The sequence below is a fragment of the Odocoileus virginianus genome, chromosome 31, assembly GCF_023699985.2.
Source record: "Odocoileus virginianus isolate 20LAN1187 ecotype Illinois chromosome 31, Ovbor_1.2, whole genome shotgun sequence".
Taxonomy (NCBI): Eukaryota; Metazoa; Chordata; class Mammalia; order Artiodactyla; family Cervidae; genus Odocoileus; species Odocoileus virginianus.
Window position 1 is genome coordinate 26,894,374 of NC_069704.1, and position 16,376 is coordinate 26,910,749.

Below are 16,376 nucleotides of genomic sequence, written 5' to 3' on the forward strand. Positions count from 1 at the left end.
ACAATTAATTCAGTGACATTTAGTATATTCACAATACTGTACAACCATCACCACTACCTAGTTCCTGAACATTTTCTTCACCCTAAAAGAGAAGTGCATGCATATTAAGCACTTACTCCCCATTTTCTCCTACCCTTCCCCTCCCCCCCAAGTCTCTGGCAATCACTAATCTTTCTGTCTCTATGAATTTGTCTATTCTGTATATCTAATATAAGAGGAATCCTATAATATGTGGCCTTTTGTGTCTGACTGCTTTCACTTGGCCTAATGTTTTCAAGGTTCACTCATGTAGTATGTACTTCATTCTTTTTTATGGCTGAATGATATTTCACCGCAGAGAAACATCATGTTTTGTTTATCCTTTCATCCACTGATGGATAACTGTGTGCTGTTTCCACCTTTTGGCTACTGTGAATAGCACAGCTACGAATATTTGTGTACAAGTTTCTATCTGAATTCCTGTTCCCTTGGGTATATACCTAGAAATGAACAGGGCTAATACAGTGGTGAGGAAGAGAAGGAGACAAATGTGAGAGCTCACTTGAGGGGACAGTGGCTCATCAAATGGAGAAGAGTTATCAGGACTAACATTAGGATTAGAAGGAAAATATCACCTCTAATATTCAAACTGGCTGTCTAACGGCCTGCTTAGCTGACACACTTATCCATGTATGAAGAGAGAATAAGATACTAAAACCCACTGCACTGTGCACTTTAAAAGGGTATTAGATTCGTATTTCAACAACACAACAATTCTAAAAACAGAGATAGCTGCAGTGCATCATTGAGACTTCAATGCCAGAAGCACCACAAGCATATAGCCTAATCTCACCTCTGCATCTGCACCCTGGGAAGGGTACAGTGTGGGCTGGCTCATCATGAGTGCTGTTCTGGTTCTCTGCTTTCTGGCATGCTATGGGACTATACTGCTTTTTCTCTTCTGAAGTTAGATGCAGTCATATAATTTGCCTTGGTTCAATGTAATTAGATACATTTAGAACTTGTGTGTTATTTGCAACCCCACATTCCCACTGCTGTGGCCATCAGGGTAGCCTGCTTGGAGACGAAGCCTATTGTTTGTCTTGACAAACAATATCTACATTGGATATCCAGCACGAACAAGAAATAACAGACTTGAGGGTTATATGTCGCTGTTATATAGCTCAGCCATCCTGACAGATGCAAGATGGAAAGCACAATTTAGAGTCAAGTTACCATGAGGAAGTCCACTCAGGTCCACTTGGAGAAGTAAGAGGGCTTGAGAGTACATGTGAAAAGCACTTCAAGGGGTTACATCTGTAAGATAGTTTTACCCTATGTATGCATGAACATATATGTTATTCTCGTGCGGCTCTATCACTCTGGACTTCACACTGGGCTCACTTCCATTCAAAGGTGCTAGTGATCAGACAAGGAATTCAAATGTTACTGTTCTCTTCTAGGAAAGAAAGGACACTGTTTGGCAAATGGGATGATCATGTATAACAAAGCTGTGTGGTCTCCGGAGCCCTGTACTACCTGCCTCTGCTTGAATGGAAAAGTCCTTTGTGATGAGACCAAGTGCCACCCTCAGATGTGCCCCCAAACACTTATACCTGAAGGAGAATGCTGCCCTGTCTGCTCTGATACTGGTACAGTTATTTAGTCCAAACAAAATATCACACGTGATTTAGTCTTTAACTTTCATTTGCTTTTATTTCATCACTACCTTTAATTTTATTTTTTTAAAGGATATTTCTTTTTTTAAAAAATGCTTGTTTATTTGGCTGCGCCAGGTCTTAGTTGCAGCAGGTGGTTCTTTAGTCCTTGTTCCTGCAATGAGGGATCATTTTCAGTCGTGGCATGCAAACTCTTAGTTGCGGTGTGTGGGATCTAATTCCCTGACCAGGGATCAAACCTGGGCCCCCTGCACTGGGAGTGCAGAGTCTTAGCCACTGGACCACCACAAAAGTCTTTACCTTAAAATTTAAGTTATGATAAACTAGTCAGTAAGGTACTTAAATACTGGCACAGTGATGATAAGGAAATTACTTGGGAGATTACATCAGAGGAGAGAAATAAAAGACAGTGTTTTAGAGTTTTAGCTCAATTTGAACTCAGCCCAGATCACATTCCACATTTGACTCTCAGCATTACAGATGGAGTGACAGAATTACACAGTAAACAGCTCCCACAATCTTAGTAGTTGTGAAGAACTCTATTTAGTTCCTTATATGCATTGTCTCAATTCAATTCCATGTACTTACAGTTATAAACCCAAATAAAGAACTCAAGGTGAAGAAAGGGAGGGGGGGCTTGCATCTAGAGAGAATAAAGCCCAATTCTCTCAGTCTGTGTGCAGTTATTACTGCTCAGGTAATCCTTGGGAAATAAGGCCATGGCCCAAGAGCAGTGGCTTTCTTTTGTGGTACTGCTGTGCAGAGAAAGACTATGCTATGAGGTTTTGTTGGCTGCTCACTGTCCCTTATCCTATGAGGCTGATGGGGTAGAGGACTCTCAAGAGGGAGGCTCAGGATTCCTTCAAGAAAAACCTGGTCAGTAGCTTATGAAATAAATGTGTGTTAGATAATTTGATGAGAAGGGGTAGGGAACAGAGATGTTTTCTGTTGCCTATGATTAAGGTAGACTGTTCCCCCACACACAGGATGATCACAGGGTGGTTATCCACGGAAGTCTCCTTCCAAGAAGACCTTCAGAACATTTAGGAACTGTATTTGGTGTAGAGTACCAACTGCTTTGAGAATCCCTGATGGCTCAGTGGGTAAAGAATCCGCCTGCAATGCGGGAGACACTGGAGACGCAGGTTTGATCCCTGGGTTGGGAAGATCCCCTGGAGGAGGAAATGGCACCCCACTCCAGTACTCTTGCCTGGAGAATCCCACGGACAGAGGAGCCTGGTGGACTACAGTTCAGAGGGTCGCAAAGAGTCAGATGCAACAGAGTGACTAAACACCAATTGTTTTACTAAGATAACCTTTAAAAAAAGTGTTAGAAAATAAAAGTTTAATGAAACTGATACCTTGGGAGATGAAACACAAGGTTTATAAAGGCAAGATCCAGAAATTCTCAGATATTTTTCAAAGGACTTGAACTATTATTCTTGAAATACTGTGGTTATTTTGGAAAAATAAACTTGGATACACAGGAAAGATTTTAAATGTTTCAATATGATAGCTTTAGTTTCCTTTTGCTAATTTTTTCCTATTCTCCTTTTGCATGTTTGTCAAGAGATGTGAAAAAAATAACTCACAGACTTTATAATATATACTGAATTGAAATTTCAAGTAATTCTTTCAACTAATTATATCTTGAGTTCTTTTTTGGGGTGATTTATGTATAGTATTAAATAAAATCATGGAAATGATTAAGTAAATTTTTATTATTTTGATGAAAGAAAATCTATGTACTGAGCTTATTTTTCCCTAAAACTCTTCATTCAGAGGGTCTGGTCTGTGTCAAGTCTTCCCTGCTCTCTGCCAAAGATAATAACAGTTAAATACAAATGTAGATAAACTTTCTACTGTAATATATTATGTTATCACCATGAAATGATAAAAAATACTCTGTGCATATGTCTAGGTTAAGAAAATATCATTTAAGTGCAGGACATCTTCCACAGATCTCAAGCAGTAATAATGATTTAAGTACAGAGTCTGGGAGGAAAAGAGAAGAGGATTTTCTATAATTCTGAATTTCAGAGGATACTTTTAGGCACATGGAGCTGAAAGAAAATCAGACAAATATAATAAAAGCCGATTTCATTATCACAAACAAGTAAAATATATACCTGCTTCATGTTTTTATGTCTGACAGTGTACAAATTCTTACATTATCAATAACCCCAGTTAACTGAACAGTATCTATTATAAAGGTATAACATCTGATTATTTTATAATCTCGCAATAGGACTGCTTACCATTTTGTAACACATGGTAATATTATTCCCTCTTTAGTCACCAGATAGCCTGGTGCCTTAATAAAATAAGGCTCACAAAGCAAACAAGAATTGCCTATCACATCTTACAAAACACAAATAAAGTTTATTTATTTCTACTAAAGTTATTCAAGCAAAAACTACAAGATGCATTTCATGTTTAAATTGTACTCATGTTCCTGGAGGGAATAATATTTACTAACCTAATTTTCACTATGATTTTTCCTTTCATTAATACCACAACTTGCCCTTGCTGTCTTCTTCTGTGGTCAGTAGACTCCTATTTGCTACTCAGTGGTACAGCATTAAATGATAGAACTGAATTTTCTGGTGATTCTTCAGAACAAGGAGAACCTACCAATTTACCTCATAAGCAAGAGTCACCTCCTTGGGTGGAAATGAATCGAGCACTGGGAAAAGAGGAACTTCAATTTGAGGAGGATGAAGAAGAAGTCAAACAAGAAGAAAATAGGGAGCAAAAGAAAAAGACTTCTAGACGTGGAGACTGGGGGAGTCCTCCCAATGAGGGACAGAACAGGGAAGGGAGAGAGCAGAGGCCTGGAGAGGAGGTGAGGCAGGCCCATCAACACAGAAACCCAGCAAGGGAGAATGAGGAGGACAGTGAAGATGAGGAGGAAGACGATGAAGATGAGGAGGAAGATGAGGATGAGACCGTCAGAGGAGACACGTTCAGGATGCCCCCTCGACTCCCAATCCCGGCGACCCCCAGAGGCACACCGTCTCTGCCAAGCAGGTGCTCTTTGTCCTACAAAACCATCTCCTGTATCAGCGCTGACCTCACACAAATACCACCGCTAACAGCACCAGAGATAACAAGTCTGGAGCTCATAGGTAAGATGTGGATGTCTGTTTGATTCTGTGGTTACCTCTCATTGCCCTATGAATGTGATATTTTAATTTCATGATATAAATGGACCCCAAGAGATTAATTTCACAATCTTCAAACAGAAAAACTTGCAGAAGAGATAGGTGTTTACTACAGAAAAGCACCATCAGGTATAATACAAATTCCTCCAAATCAAATCATGATGTCCCACTGACTTTTTCCCTAAAATCAGCTTTATGAGGTATAAGTTATATTCAGTAAAAAAATTGTTAGCGTGTTATTCTTTAAGTTTTGGCAAATGCATACAGTCATACAGTCACACATTCAAGGTATAACATTTTCATCACCTCACCAAATTCTCTCATGTCCCTTCTATCACCAGCCCAATGTTTCCCGTCTCTAGAGTACCTTTTCTAGGATGTCACAGAAATGTATACAGTTGTGGAGCCTTTTCAGTTGGACTTCTTTCACTTACCATAAAACTGCTGAGGGCTATTCAAGTTGTGATTATCAACAACAACTTGCTCCTCCTCACTTCTGAGTGGCATTCCATTGTTTGGATGGACCACACGTACCAGGTGAAGGACATCTGGATTATTTCCAGTTTGGGGCAATTATGCAACAGTTGCTATAAACATTCATATATGGATGCTTGTGTGGACTTAAGTTTTCCTTTTTCTAGGGTATATACCCAGGAGTGGATTGCTGAATGATACAGTAAAAGCAGGTTTACCTTTATAAGAAATGGCCAAACTTCCTTAAAATGGCTGTGAGACTCCTTCCAGCAATATCACAGCGTTACTATTGCTTTCCCCCTTGTTTTAGCTACTTGGCAGGCAGGACGTGATCCAGACCGTTTGCTCACGTTCTTAAAGGGTCAAGAAGAGCTCTGAGTAGAGGACTGGCAGGACAGATATGCGTGTGAGGCTGGCTGGTGTGGAGACTGGGACAGTGAATAGGGCCCATGCTGCAGATGGCTCTTAAGATGGAGGGGTGAGAGAATCTGAGTGGGCTTTCAGATGTGTCTTGGGAGAAGTCACAGAAATAAACTACCACAGAAATAATAAGTGATCATATAAATACTCAACTGACACAGCCTGACTCCTTAGTCAGGACAGCCAGTCTACAATAGGACCCGTCAGGTATTATGGCCTTCCTGATGCCAGGCTTATCTGATCTCCTAAGGAATTACTATTACGCTGAGAGCTTCCTTTTTCAGCAATGCCCCCTCCTTCTGTAGCCTGCATGCTAGGTGTGCTCTGCCATTAGACAAAGAAATAATCTGTGAAGGTTGAAAATCTTATGAAAGATGATGTGTGCTCAGCTGCTCAGTTACACTCTCCTGGTTTTATAAGAAAGCTACCACATGGTTTTTATAGTACTCACCATTTCCCGATTGGCTCAGTGGTAAAGAACCAGTGCAGGAGCCACAGGAGACATGGGCTTGATTCCTGGGTGGGGAAGATCCCCTGGAGAAGGAAATGGCGACCCACTCTAGTATTCTTGCCTGGAGAATCCCACGGACAGAGGAGCCTGGCCGGTGACAGTCCATGGGGTCGCAAGAGTCAGACACGACTTAGTCACTAAACTACCACCATTTCTGTTAAGCTCATTCTCTGGGTTTAAAATCACTGACTACTCTACTTAACTAAATGTCAAACAAAACCCCATAAATTAAAGCATGCAGGAACTTCTATAGATTGAAGTCAGAATTTTAACATTAGACCAGGTAGCAATCTGAGAAATTATCTCCCCAAACTTCTTATTTAGAGCAAACTGATGCTTGGAGAAGGCAAGTTACATGCCCAAGATTTCATTAAAAAATAGTAATATTTCTGGTCCAGGGTCTAAAAAGTGTCAATAGGAAAATATGAATAACTATAAAATTCAGTTTCTATAGTACCTTCCATAACACATCTTTGTTGTAAAATGCATATTGTTAACAGAATTGTCTAGCAAACCACATTCTGGCTGTTTTAAGCAGCTTCATCTAAACATGATGTCCTAGAGCAAGACAGGTCCTTAAAGTGAAAATTCTGACTGTAGGTAATAGTCTAGTCTCAGTTTTTTGTTTTTTTTTTTTAATAAATACTCATTTATTATATAACATTGTCCTTGCTATAAGCACTGTGTTTTCCTCCAGGTAAAGCTCTCTTTTGCTATCTATGCATGTACATATATATATGTATTTACAGGTACAAAGGCCTAAAACATAATTGCTGTGTGTCCTAGGCAATTCCATCACCTCCATTCCGGATGAAGCATTTAACGGATTACCGAATTTGGAAAGGCTTGATCTGAGCAAAAATAATATCACCTCTTCAGGCATAGGTCCGAAAGCATTCAAGGTAAATATGCACTATGATTTCTAAGAGTCCACTTGGATGGCTTTCTCATTAATTGTACTGATAATGGGTGGAGATGGAGAAGGAAAGAAAAGTATGCTCTTTTTTGTTGTTGCGCTGGGTCTTTGTTACTGCATGCAGGCTTTCTCTAGTTGCAGTGAGCAGGGGTTACTCTGTTGTGGTGTGCTGGCTTCTCTGGTTGCAGGGCACAGGCTGTAGGCACGCGAACTTCAGCAGCTGTGGCACATGGGCTCGGCAGTTGTGGCTCAAGGGCTCTAGAACACAGGCTCAGGAGTTACGGTGCATGGGCTTAGTTGCAGCATGTGGGGTCTCCCTGGACCAAGACTGAACCTAGATCCCCTTATCGGCAAGTGGATTCTTACTCATTGCACCATCAAAGAAGTCCCAGTAAAATGTTTTAAAGGAGTTTTTGTCAAAGAAAGTTTCTCCTCTGATAGCCCTAAACTGTATCCAAGTTATATCTTGAATATACTTTGTTGTTTTATAAATTTCTGTTTTTTTCTATGCTTTGTCCTTAATGCACCCACAGTAGCATCAATGACAAAACTAATGTTTAGAATTTATGGAAGAGTTTCTTCCCAAGTACCTGAAAATATGTTGAAATATGGTCTCTTAGTACGTGAGGTATTTCTGGGGAAAAAGGAGAGCTTATTTAGAAACTGTTAACATGTTCAAGCCAGCAAGACAAAGCTTCCTTATTTTGTGCAATCTGCAAAATCTAGTAAAGAATACTTCAGCAGGTGGGGTTCTGCAAGAACAAAGAGGCTCAGAAGAAAATGAGCTTGGGGATAGGTTGGGCAGAAAGGGAAAGAGAAAAGCATAGAGTAAACTTTGCAAAGAATCAGATTTAACTAAAATTTATTTTCTAAAAGGGAGAAAAGAGAGTATCGAGGACTTTCCGAAAAACAAAGGCAGAAGAAAGGAGGAATTTGTGTGTGTAAACAGATACTCAAAATTGTGTGTGGTTAAAGAAGCCCAAGTAAAACATGTTACATTCCAGGAAGTCAAACTTTATCCTCTTGGATGGTTTCCTTCTACTCTTTGGATAAGTCACTGGCCTCTTACAGGCTCAGTTCCTGGTTCTTGTTTACATTCTGGGCTGCAGGCAAGAGAGTTCCAGATACTTGGTGTCCACATTCATGTGAAAGACTGAAGTCCTGCTTCATGCTAGTTGTCCTTTTGATAGAAAAATAGTTGGGACTTGTACATTTTCTCTATTTGATCAAAAAAAAGAGGACACTATAGGAAATAACTTGTTTTTTTTTTGTTTGTTTTGGGATTCTCTACCTCATTTCCAACTGCTGAAATTGACTTTGAGCATCTTTGAAGTAAATCACTCTGCAACTTTGGTAGTGCAGGCTAGTTTGGCCAACAAACACGTAACTACAAATGTGAAAATACACCCTCCAGACTGTCAAAACTGTTTGGGTGCCATATAGAAATAGTTTGTGATATTTGTGGCATTTAATTTTGATGAATTTCCACAATAGTTAGTGCTATTTCATGACTGTTTCTGCTTAGTACAGATAGAAAACTGAGGTTTACAAACACATTGAAAGGATTCAAACTGCTATCTTGTTAGTATCGATGACAGATTCAGATTACTGCATGATTTAATAAATTCTGACTCTACTGCTGAGGTGAAAACCTAAGATCTAGGAAAATATGTCCAGTGGTGATAGGAACTTTCTCCTGATAACTAAAGTCACAGTAAAAATATGGAGGAGTATGATGCAAAATCACCAAATGTGGTTTGCTGAAAATACCAGGGAATAAATGCTATTAACAGGATCAACATGTACCAGGGAGAATTGGGGATTCATGCCTAAGACTGAATAAACTGAAAGTTTGTGAAACTTTAGTAACTACTGCAAACTGACTATTAAATAATATATATGACTGCATTTCTGTGACAAGATAAAAAAGTAATTTTGAGATTTGCCTTTATTTAAGTTTCTAAAGAATTTAATACGCTTAAATATGGATGGAAACAATTTGGTAACGATTCCTTCAGAACTACCATCTACATTAGAAGAACTCAAAGTCAATGAGAACAAGCTGCAGGTTATTGATGAAGAAAGTTTATCAGGTACTTAACATTTGACTTTATGGCATGTGTCCTTATCATCTTTCTTCTATAGTTGTATGGAAATTTTATTTGCAATATTGCTAAATGAATAGCTAATAAAAATTTTTTAGTTCATGTTACCATTTAAGTTGATAAAACATTTTAACTATTGATTGGTGAAACTTTAAAAAATGTATTTTAAACTGCCTGTTGTCTTTAAAAAGTATTCTATAAATAAACTTTCAATGATTTCAGGTTTTCATCATTTATAACAATAACTGAACTACAAATCCATAATATCTTAAGAGTTATACTAACACCCCCCATATAGCCATGTGTTCTCATACTATATTTGTACTAATGTTTTTGGTGTTGGTGATAACACAATACCATGGCTTGTTTAAATGGTCTCCTTTATCACCCTTAGATGCTCAATATACCCCATCCACAATTTCACTACATCTGAACATTTTGCTATCTTGGCACATGAGAATTATATATAAAATATAAGTAAATGGGGATACTATGTGAGGCTTTGAGGGGCTATTCTAAAATCAAAGTAAACATAAACTTGAGCACATGCACTCTATGTGGCAGTCACTTTGGCTTTAATAGTCTTGTTCTCCTGAGAGTTGCTCTGTCACTTCTGGCACTTGTGTGTCATCGAGGTACATGTGCCCCACAAGGCAAGACAAATGATGGGCATGGGTGTGTGGTTGCCGTGTCAGCCTGGCTTCCTCATGGGTGGGCTGAAGTGAAGGTGCCCCACATTTTGTACATTTGATTCAACTGGAATTTACTCTTCTTAAGACTATTTCTGGACTGAGCTGAATAACTGAAGCTGTCATATTACTCATTCAAGGTAAATAAGGTAGTATTACATTTGCCTTTTCAAGAATTCTAGCTAATGTTGTTGATTAGATTATATGCTTCTTTAAGACAAAGATTGTCTAATTTTTCTTTTATCTTCCTAACAGTCTAGTGTAGCTCTTGAGGTATAGTGCTTAACATTTTTTGTTTATTTGATTTGAACTATACTTACGATGTTTGTGTTGATTACCAAACCTTTATTCCTTTAAAATGGAGAATTTACTCCTCAAAAAAATTCATTAAGGACAAAACACTTCTGGTGATAGGAAAAAAACAATAATGAAAATTGCCAAATCTGAGGATGAGAGTTATGGAAATACTCCACTTCCAGATGGATTCAGGGTACACATGAAAAACATTAACAAACAAAACTTGAAGGGCTTTTTGTCATATGGAACAGACATTAGAAAGTTCCATTTCTAGCTGCTAGGTGAAACAGACCAAAGGAACACAATTTAGGACAAGTGTACTAATGGGCTACACCTGAACTACATGTGAAGTGGTATTTCGAGCAAGCTGTCAAAATGGCATGCTATATAAGTCCTTGTTTGGAAAGTATTCTCTCATATTCCTATAACTGCTTCTCCACTCACACGCACCTCTCCCTCATGAAAAAGTTTCCATATTCCCAGAGGGCTAACTGTGGTCCAGGGTGACCTAGCCTCCCCTGCCCATCTCCACCGTGAGTACCTCATATGCCTCAGCCCTTTGCAGCTGACCAGTGAGGAGGCTCTGCACTGCCTTCTTGCCCAGAGAAGCCTCTGGAGGCTTTGTGTCTTGAATGCTCCTCTCCTGCTTAGCCTGTGCTCTTAGCCCCACTCCAGTGCTGGTCCTTTGGTACTGGCTTCTTAGTTCTGCTCCAGTGTTGGCCCCTTCGGTTCCAAGTTCTCTTTCAGCTGCTGCAGCCACTGCAGCACCTCAGCTCCTGTGAGCCCCACCGTTGGGAATGTTCAGGCTGGCAGTGAGCAAGCAAGCCCCAAACAAAGGCCACCGCCAGCCTGAGACACTGCTTTTCTGGGTGGAAGCCCCGGCCGCAGCACTGCTGCTACCTGCCGCGTGACCTTTCCAGGTTTTATATTAAGCCCCAGGAAAGCGGGAAAGGCAGCACTCCACGGAAAGGAATACACGCAAAAGTGTAAAGAAACAGAGCAATCTGGGTGCTACGGGAAAAACATTCGGTTTCATAAATCTTAGATGCAGGCTATGATAACGAGTGAAGAACAAAAGATGACGTGAAAAGATGAGAAAGAACCACACAACGGACAGCTATACAAACTATGCCGAGGTGCTAGGAGGCCATCCAGGATCCACTGGGAGACCTGCATACCCACTCCAGAGAAAAGGAAGGTCTTAAAAGGGAAGGTGGGGCTTCCCTGGTGGCTGAGTGGTGAAGAATCTGCCTAATATAGGGGACATGGGTTCCAGCCTCAGGTTGGGAAGATCCCCTGGAGAAGGAAATGGCAACCTACTCTAGCATTCTTGCTTGGGAAATCCTATGGACAGAGGAGCCTGGTGGGCTACAGTCCATGGGGTCGCAAAAGAGTTGGACATGACTTAGTGACTAAATAACAACATCAAAAGGGAAGGTGAAGATAGAAAGGGGGGAGAGCAGAAGAAAACAGGGCATGCTAAAAAATGTTCCTGTCTTCATTAATGATGAAAACAAACCAAAATCCATGATCATGGTGTCATTTCTAGCAAGATGGTGTGTGGTTATCCACTCAGAATAACTAAATTAATGCATAAGATCATGAATTTGCATTATTGTGTTTCTCTCTCTTGTGAGGTCACGTAATAACCACTAGTCTACTTACTTCTATTATATATTTTTCTCTGAAAAAAATTCTCCATTCCAAAACCTCAGCTATGTTCTAGATAAATATGCTTGGATTCTCAGTATCTTTAGTTGTGGAAATGGTTATATAAAGAAATAGAATCATGTATCATAATTCAATAATTGGCCTCCATACTTTCTCTCTGCCCTTCAGTTGATGTTAAATATCAGCAGATTAGTATTTTGTTATGCTGTTCCCTGTCCAGAGGCTTCTCATTGCCCACAAGGAAGGTCAGACCTTATTTTCTGGTGCACGAAGGCCCTGCCCAGCCCACCTCTGTCTTCTCCACAACCTTCAGCCTCTCTTACAGATGGGCCACTCTAGGGCTGATCTCTTTCTTACTCCTGAGCACAACTATGTGGGTTCATACCTGCATGTGTTCACCTGGCTGCCTCACCCTCCCATTTCTACCAATGTCTTTCTCTCTTGAGAGTCTAGCCCCATTCACACCTCCGTACCACTCAAGTCTACACTGCCATCTTCTCCTTGTCATGTTCTAGAACCTATGAGGTATTTGTGATGACAGTGTCTTTTGTTTTCACTTTAGACTATGTCTTACTTCTCTTTTTGCCTAAGAGTAGGATCTAAGTTGCACAGAGCATATCAGTGCAATATCCATGACTCGAATTGAATATGAAAACATCCTCTATTCTGAAAATTTTGGCCACTGAGCAAACTCCAAAGTTACACCCTGAGTGTCTGACTCAGATGCCTGTGGGTATCATCACTGCTGAACTATCCATTCTCCTCTAAGTTTCCATCTGATTTGGTCATACCACTCCAGAGACCTGAAGAAACAATTTAGAAAGAGACTTGTTTTTATAAAGGCCTTTCTTGGTAGCTCAATCTGAATGTGTGGAATTTTTAGTCATTCTTTCAAAATGTCCATCTGGCTTCACTCTCTGCCAGGAAATGAACACTGCAATGGGAATTCACTGCTGTAACTCCCTTGTTCAAAGACTGAGGGTTTACCAGGCAAGAGTGCTCCTTCTGTGTCCTGAAAAAAGGGACCACCCATTGCATTACACTCCCCATACCTCCCTGGTTATGCCACCATTTCATACCTATCTGTCTCTGCAAATACTTCATTGCCACCTCTGTGTGGTGTCCTGCTCCCCCACCTCCTTCTTCTGACTTCTGTTCATTATACAAATGTTCCTTTCCATACTGTACATTCTTAACTCCCTTTCTCAAAGATTAATTGGCCATAAATGTGTGGGTTTATTTCTGGGCTCTCTATTCTGTTCCATTGGTCTATGGGTCTGTTTTTGTGGCAGTACCACACTGTTTCAGTTACTATAGCTTTGTACTATAGCCTAAAACCAGGGAGTGTGATATATCCAGCTTTTATATATCCAGATATATCCAGAAAGAAGATATATCTTCTTTCTCAAGATTGTTTTGACTATTTGGGATCTTCTGCATTTCCATACAAATATTACACTTATTTGTTCTAGTTTTGTGAAAAATGCCATTGCTATTTTGATAGGGATTGCACTGAATCTGTAGACTGTCTTTTTAGGCAGTACAGTCATTTTAACAGTATTAAGTCTTTTGGTTTATGCACATGGTATATCATTCCATTTGTCTGTGTTGCCTTCAATCATTTTTTTTAATCACTGTCTCATAGTTTTCTGAGTACAGGTCTTTTACTTCCTTGTTTACATTTATTCCTAAGTTTTTATTCTTTTTGATGCAACTGGAAATGGGCCTGTCTTCTTAATATTTCTCTTTCTGATAGTTTATTGTCAGTGTATAGAAACTTGACAGATTTCTGTGTATTAATTTTGTATCCTGAAACTTTACTGAATTCATGTACTAGTTGTAATAGTTTTTTGGAGGCAGTCTTTACAAATTTCTATGTATATAGTATCATGTTGTCTGCAGTGACAATTTTACTTCTTCCTTCCCAACTTGGATTCCTTTCATTTATTTTCCCTGTCTGATTGCTATGGCTGGGACTTCCAGCATTATGTTGAATAAAACCCGTAAGACTGGGCATCCTTGTCTTATTCCTGATTTTAGAGGATATGCTTTGAGCTTTTCACTGTTGAGTATGATATTGGCTGTAGGTTTGTCATATATGTTGAGGGATGTTCCCTCTGTACCCACTTTGTTGAGTCTTTATCATAAATGGATATTGAATTTTGTCAAAAGCTTTTTTTTTGCCTCTATTGAGGTAATCATATGACTTTTATCTGTCAGTTTGTTGATATGGTGTATCCACATTTATTTGTGGATATTAAGCCATTCTTACATCCCTGAAACAAGTCCTACTTGATTACAGTGTATGATCCTTTTAATATATCATTGAATTTGGTTTCCCAGTATTTTGTTAAAGTTATTTTGCATATATGTTTTTTTTGGGTGGTGTTTTTTGGCTTTTGTATGAGGGTTACAAACTTTCATCATACAACACAACAGTGATTTCTCTACAGGCCTGTCTCTCCTGGACCATGCATTCAGCACTGAGTCCTGGCTGAACTGAACATTTGTTGTGCAAATGTGAAGAGTACTTGGGAAAAGGCTCTATGGGGGGGGTTCAAAGAAAGAAGCTATAACATTAGTCATCCAAATAAAGTGAACATCTCACATGAAATTTTGAAAGCCTATAGAAATTGCATGGTTTTAAATTATAATATCACAATAATTTTTTTTATAGACTTAAATCAACTGGTCACTTTAGAATTGGAAGGAAACAATCTCAGTGAAACCAATGTCAATTCCTTAGCTTTCAAACCTTTGAAGAGCCTATCCTACCTGCGTCTGGGAAGAAATAAATTTAGAATTATACCACAGGGTCTTCCTGCTTCTATTGAGGTACCAATATTTTCCTTATAATGTTTTATATTTTAAGTATAGCATGCAATAACAAAACAAACAATATATTTAAAAAGATTATCGTGATGCATATTAAACTGAGTAGTTCTGGTGCTATAAATAAAATTTATTATAATTTGAGCACTGTTTTCAAACAATACAAAATTATGAATTAGAATTATTACTACTAGTAGAGTCTTGGTAAAGTGAAAATTGGTCTTACTGACAGCTCTTGGGGAGAGAATAGGGAAGATGAACTGAAAGTTCAAACAGAAAGTACAACTTGCAAAAAGCACCTTGATTTGCAAAGTAGTTTAAACTATCTCAAACTGGAAATGGGATGTTCATCCCAGTCTGTTCCACTCACAGGCCCACCTGGGCTAGCAGTGACCCTGTAAGGATGGACAAGATTTTCAGAGAAGGCTGCTGACTGTGCCAGCATGCCACCCCTCACTCACTTCTCACAGCTTACTAATTTTGACTAGCACTGTTCTGTGTCCATCCCCTCTGGATGGATTTCCTGCAGCCCAAGTGTGTGGTCTCCCTTGCTACAACACGGAACACACTTAACTATGGGGGCACTCTGGTGGGGCCTTCCCTGCTAAGTGTACACCCTGACTTTCCACATTAAGAACTGAGGTTCAGCAGATCCAGGTGACCCTTAGGTCACTTCCTCTGAGCTCTATTTCTGTCCCATAAACAATCAGCCAGCAGGATGACGCTTCACAAGGCTGTGAACCCAGTGAGCCAAAAGAGGGCCATCACTCTCAATCTGATACTGCTGTTACACAGCCACCATGCTTCCTGTTTCTCCTATTTGTAGATTAAGACAGACATTTAGAATTTACCAATACTGTAAAAATGGAGGTTGCACTCATAACCTAGCTTTATCTCAGAACTACTTGGATTCTAAACAAATACAGATTTTGGGGCCTATACCAGACATGCTAAATCAGGTTCTTTGGAGAATTGGGTCAACAATTTATTGGGTTTTTAAAAATAAAAATTTAAATAGATAATGCATGCACACAGTAAAACACACACACACACAAAACACTTGAATAGTACAAAAGAGCAGTGTGTCTCCATTCCATGTCTGACACTTCCATCCCTGGTTTCCCTTTCCAAAGACCCTCTTACTAGCTTCTTGGGAGCTGTTGTCCATGCATGTACATACACTCTGAACCCTTGCAACATACCACTTCACACCTGCAGCTTCAACATATAAATGAGCGTGCTCTGTTAATTTAAATTGGAATTTATACTTTAAAAAGCTGACGAGTGATTATAACCTACAATCAAGTTTAGGAGCCACTAATATAGTTCACCCCTAAATAGGTATGAAGCAGAACACTAAAATTTACTTTACATACTTTCAACAATACCAAAATTAAATGACAAAAGGGGGAAATTACTATAATAGGAATTACTCCAAATATATATACACAAATCATACTTCTGAATTCCAACAAGATCTCTGAGTGACAAATTCCTTGTAAAGTCAAATGAATTTAACTTGAAGGCAGCTGACCATTGACAACTTACTAATAGTTCTAACCTCACCATGATGTTAAATGAAGGCTCCTAATGAACTTTTAATTAAAGAAATTATAATACAAACAAACCTAAAAAATGT

At 39.3% G+C, this 16,376-nt stretch overlaps 2 protein-coding genes across 4 annotated transcripts in view; one reads left to right on the top strand and one right to left on the bottom strand.

Annotated features, from left to right (window-relative positions):
- Positions 1 to 16,376, bottom strand: part of CENPP (centromere protein P) — a 225,490-nt gene that overhangs the window by 50,798 nt on the left and 158,316 nt on the right. The gene's annotated exons all lie outside the window — the stretch shown is intronic.
- The window catches only part of ECM2 (extracellular matrix protein 2), a 38,334-nt gene that overhangs the window by 10,745 nt on the left and 11,213 nt on the right, over positions 1 to 16,376 (top strand). Inside the window, exons 3-7 of one of the 3 annotated variants that reach the window (XM_020883137.2) lie at positions 1,443 to 1,631; positions 4,208 to 4,786; positions 7,014 to 7,129; positions 9,101 to 9,236; positions 14,583 to 14,740. In XM_020883137.2, the coding sequence (XP_020738796.1) occupies positions 1,443 to 1,631; positions 4,208 to 4,786; positions 7,014 to 7,129; positions 9,101 to 9,236; positions 14,583 to 14,740 (1,178 nt within the window). The remainder of the gene's footprint in view (positions 1 to 1,442; positions 1,632 to 4,207; positions 4,787 to 7,013; positions 7,130 to 9,100; positions 9,237 to 14,582; positions 14,741 to 16,376) is intronic. The other 2 variants (XM_020883138.2, XM_020883139.2) reach the window with 2 other exon arrangements.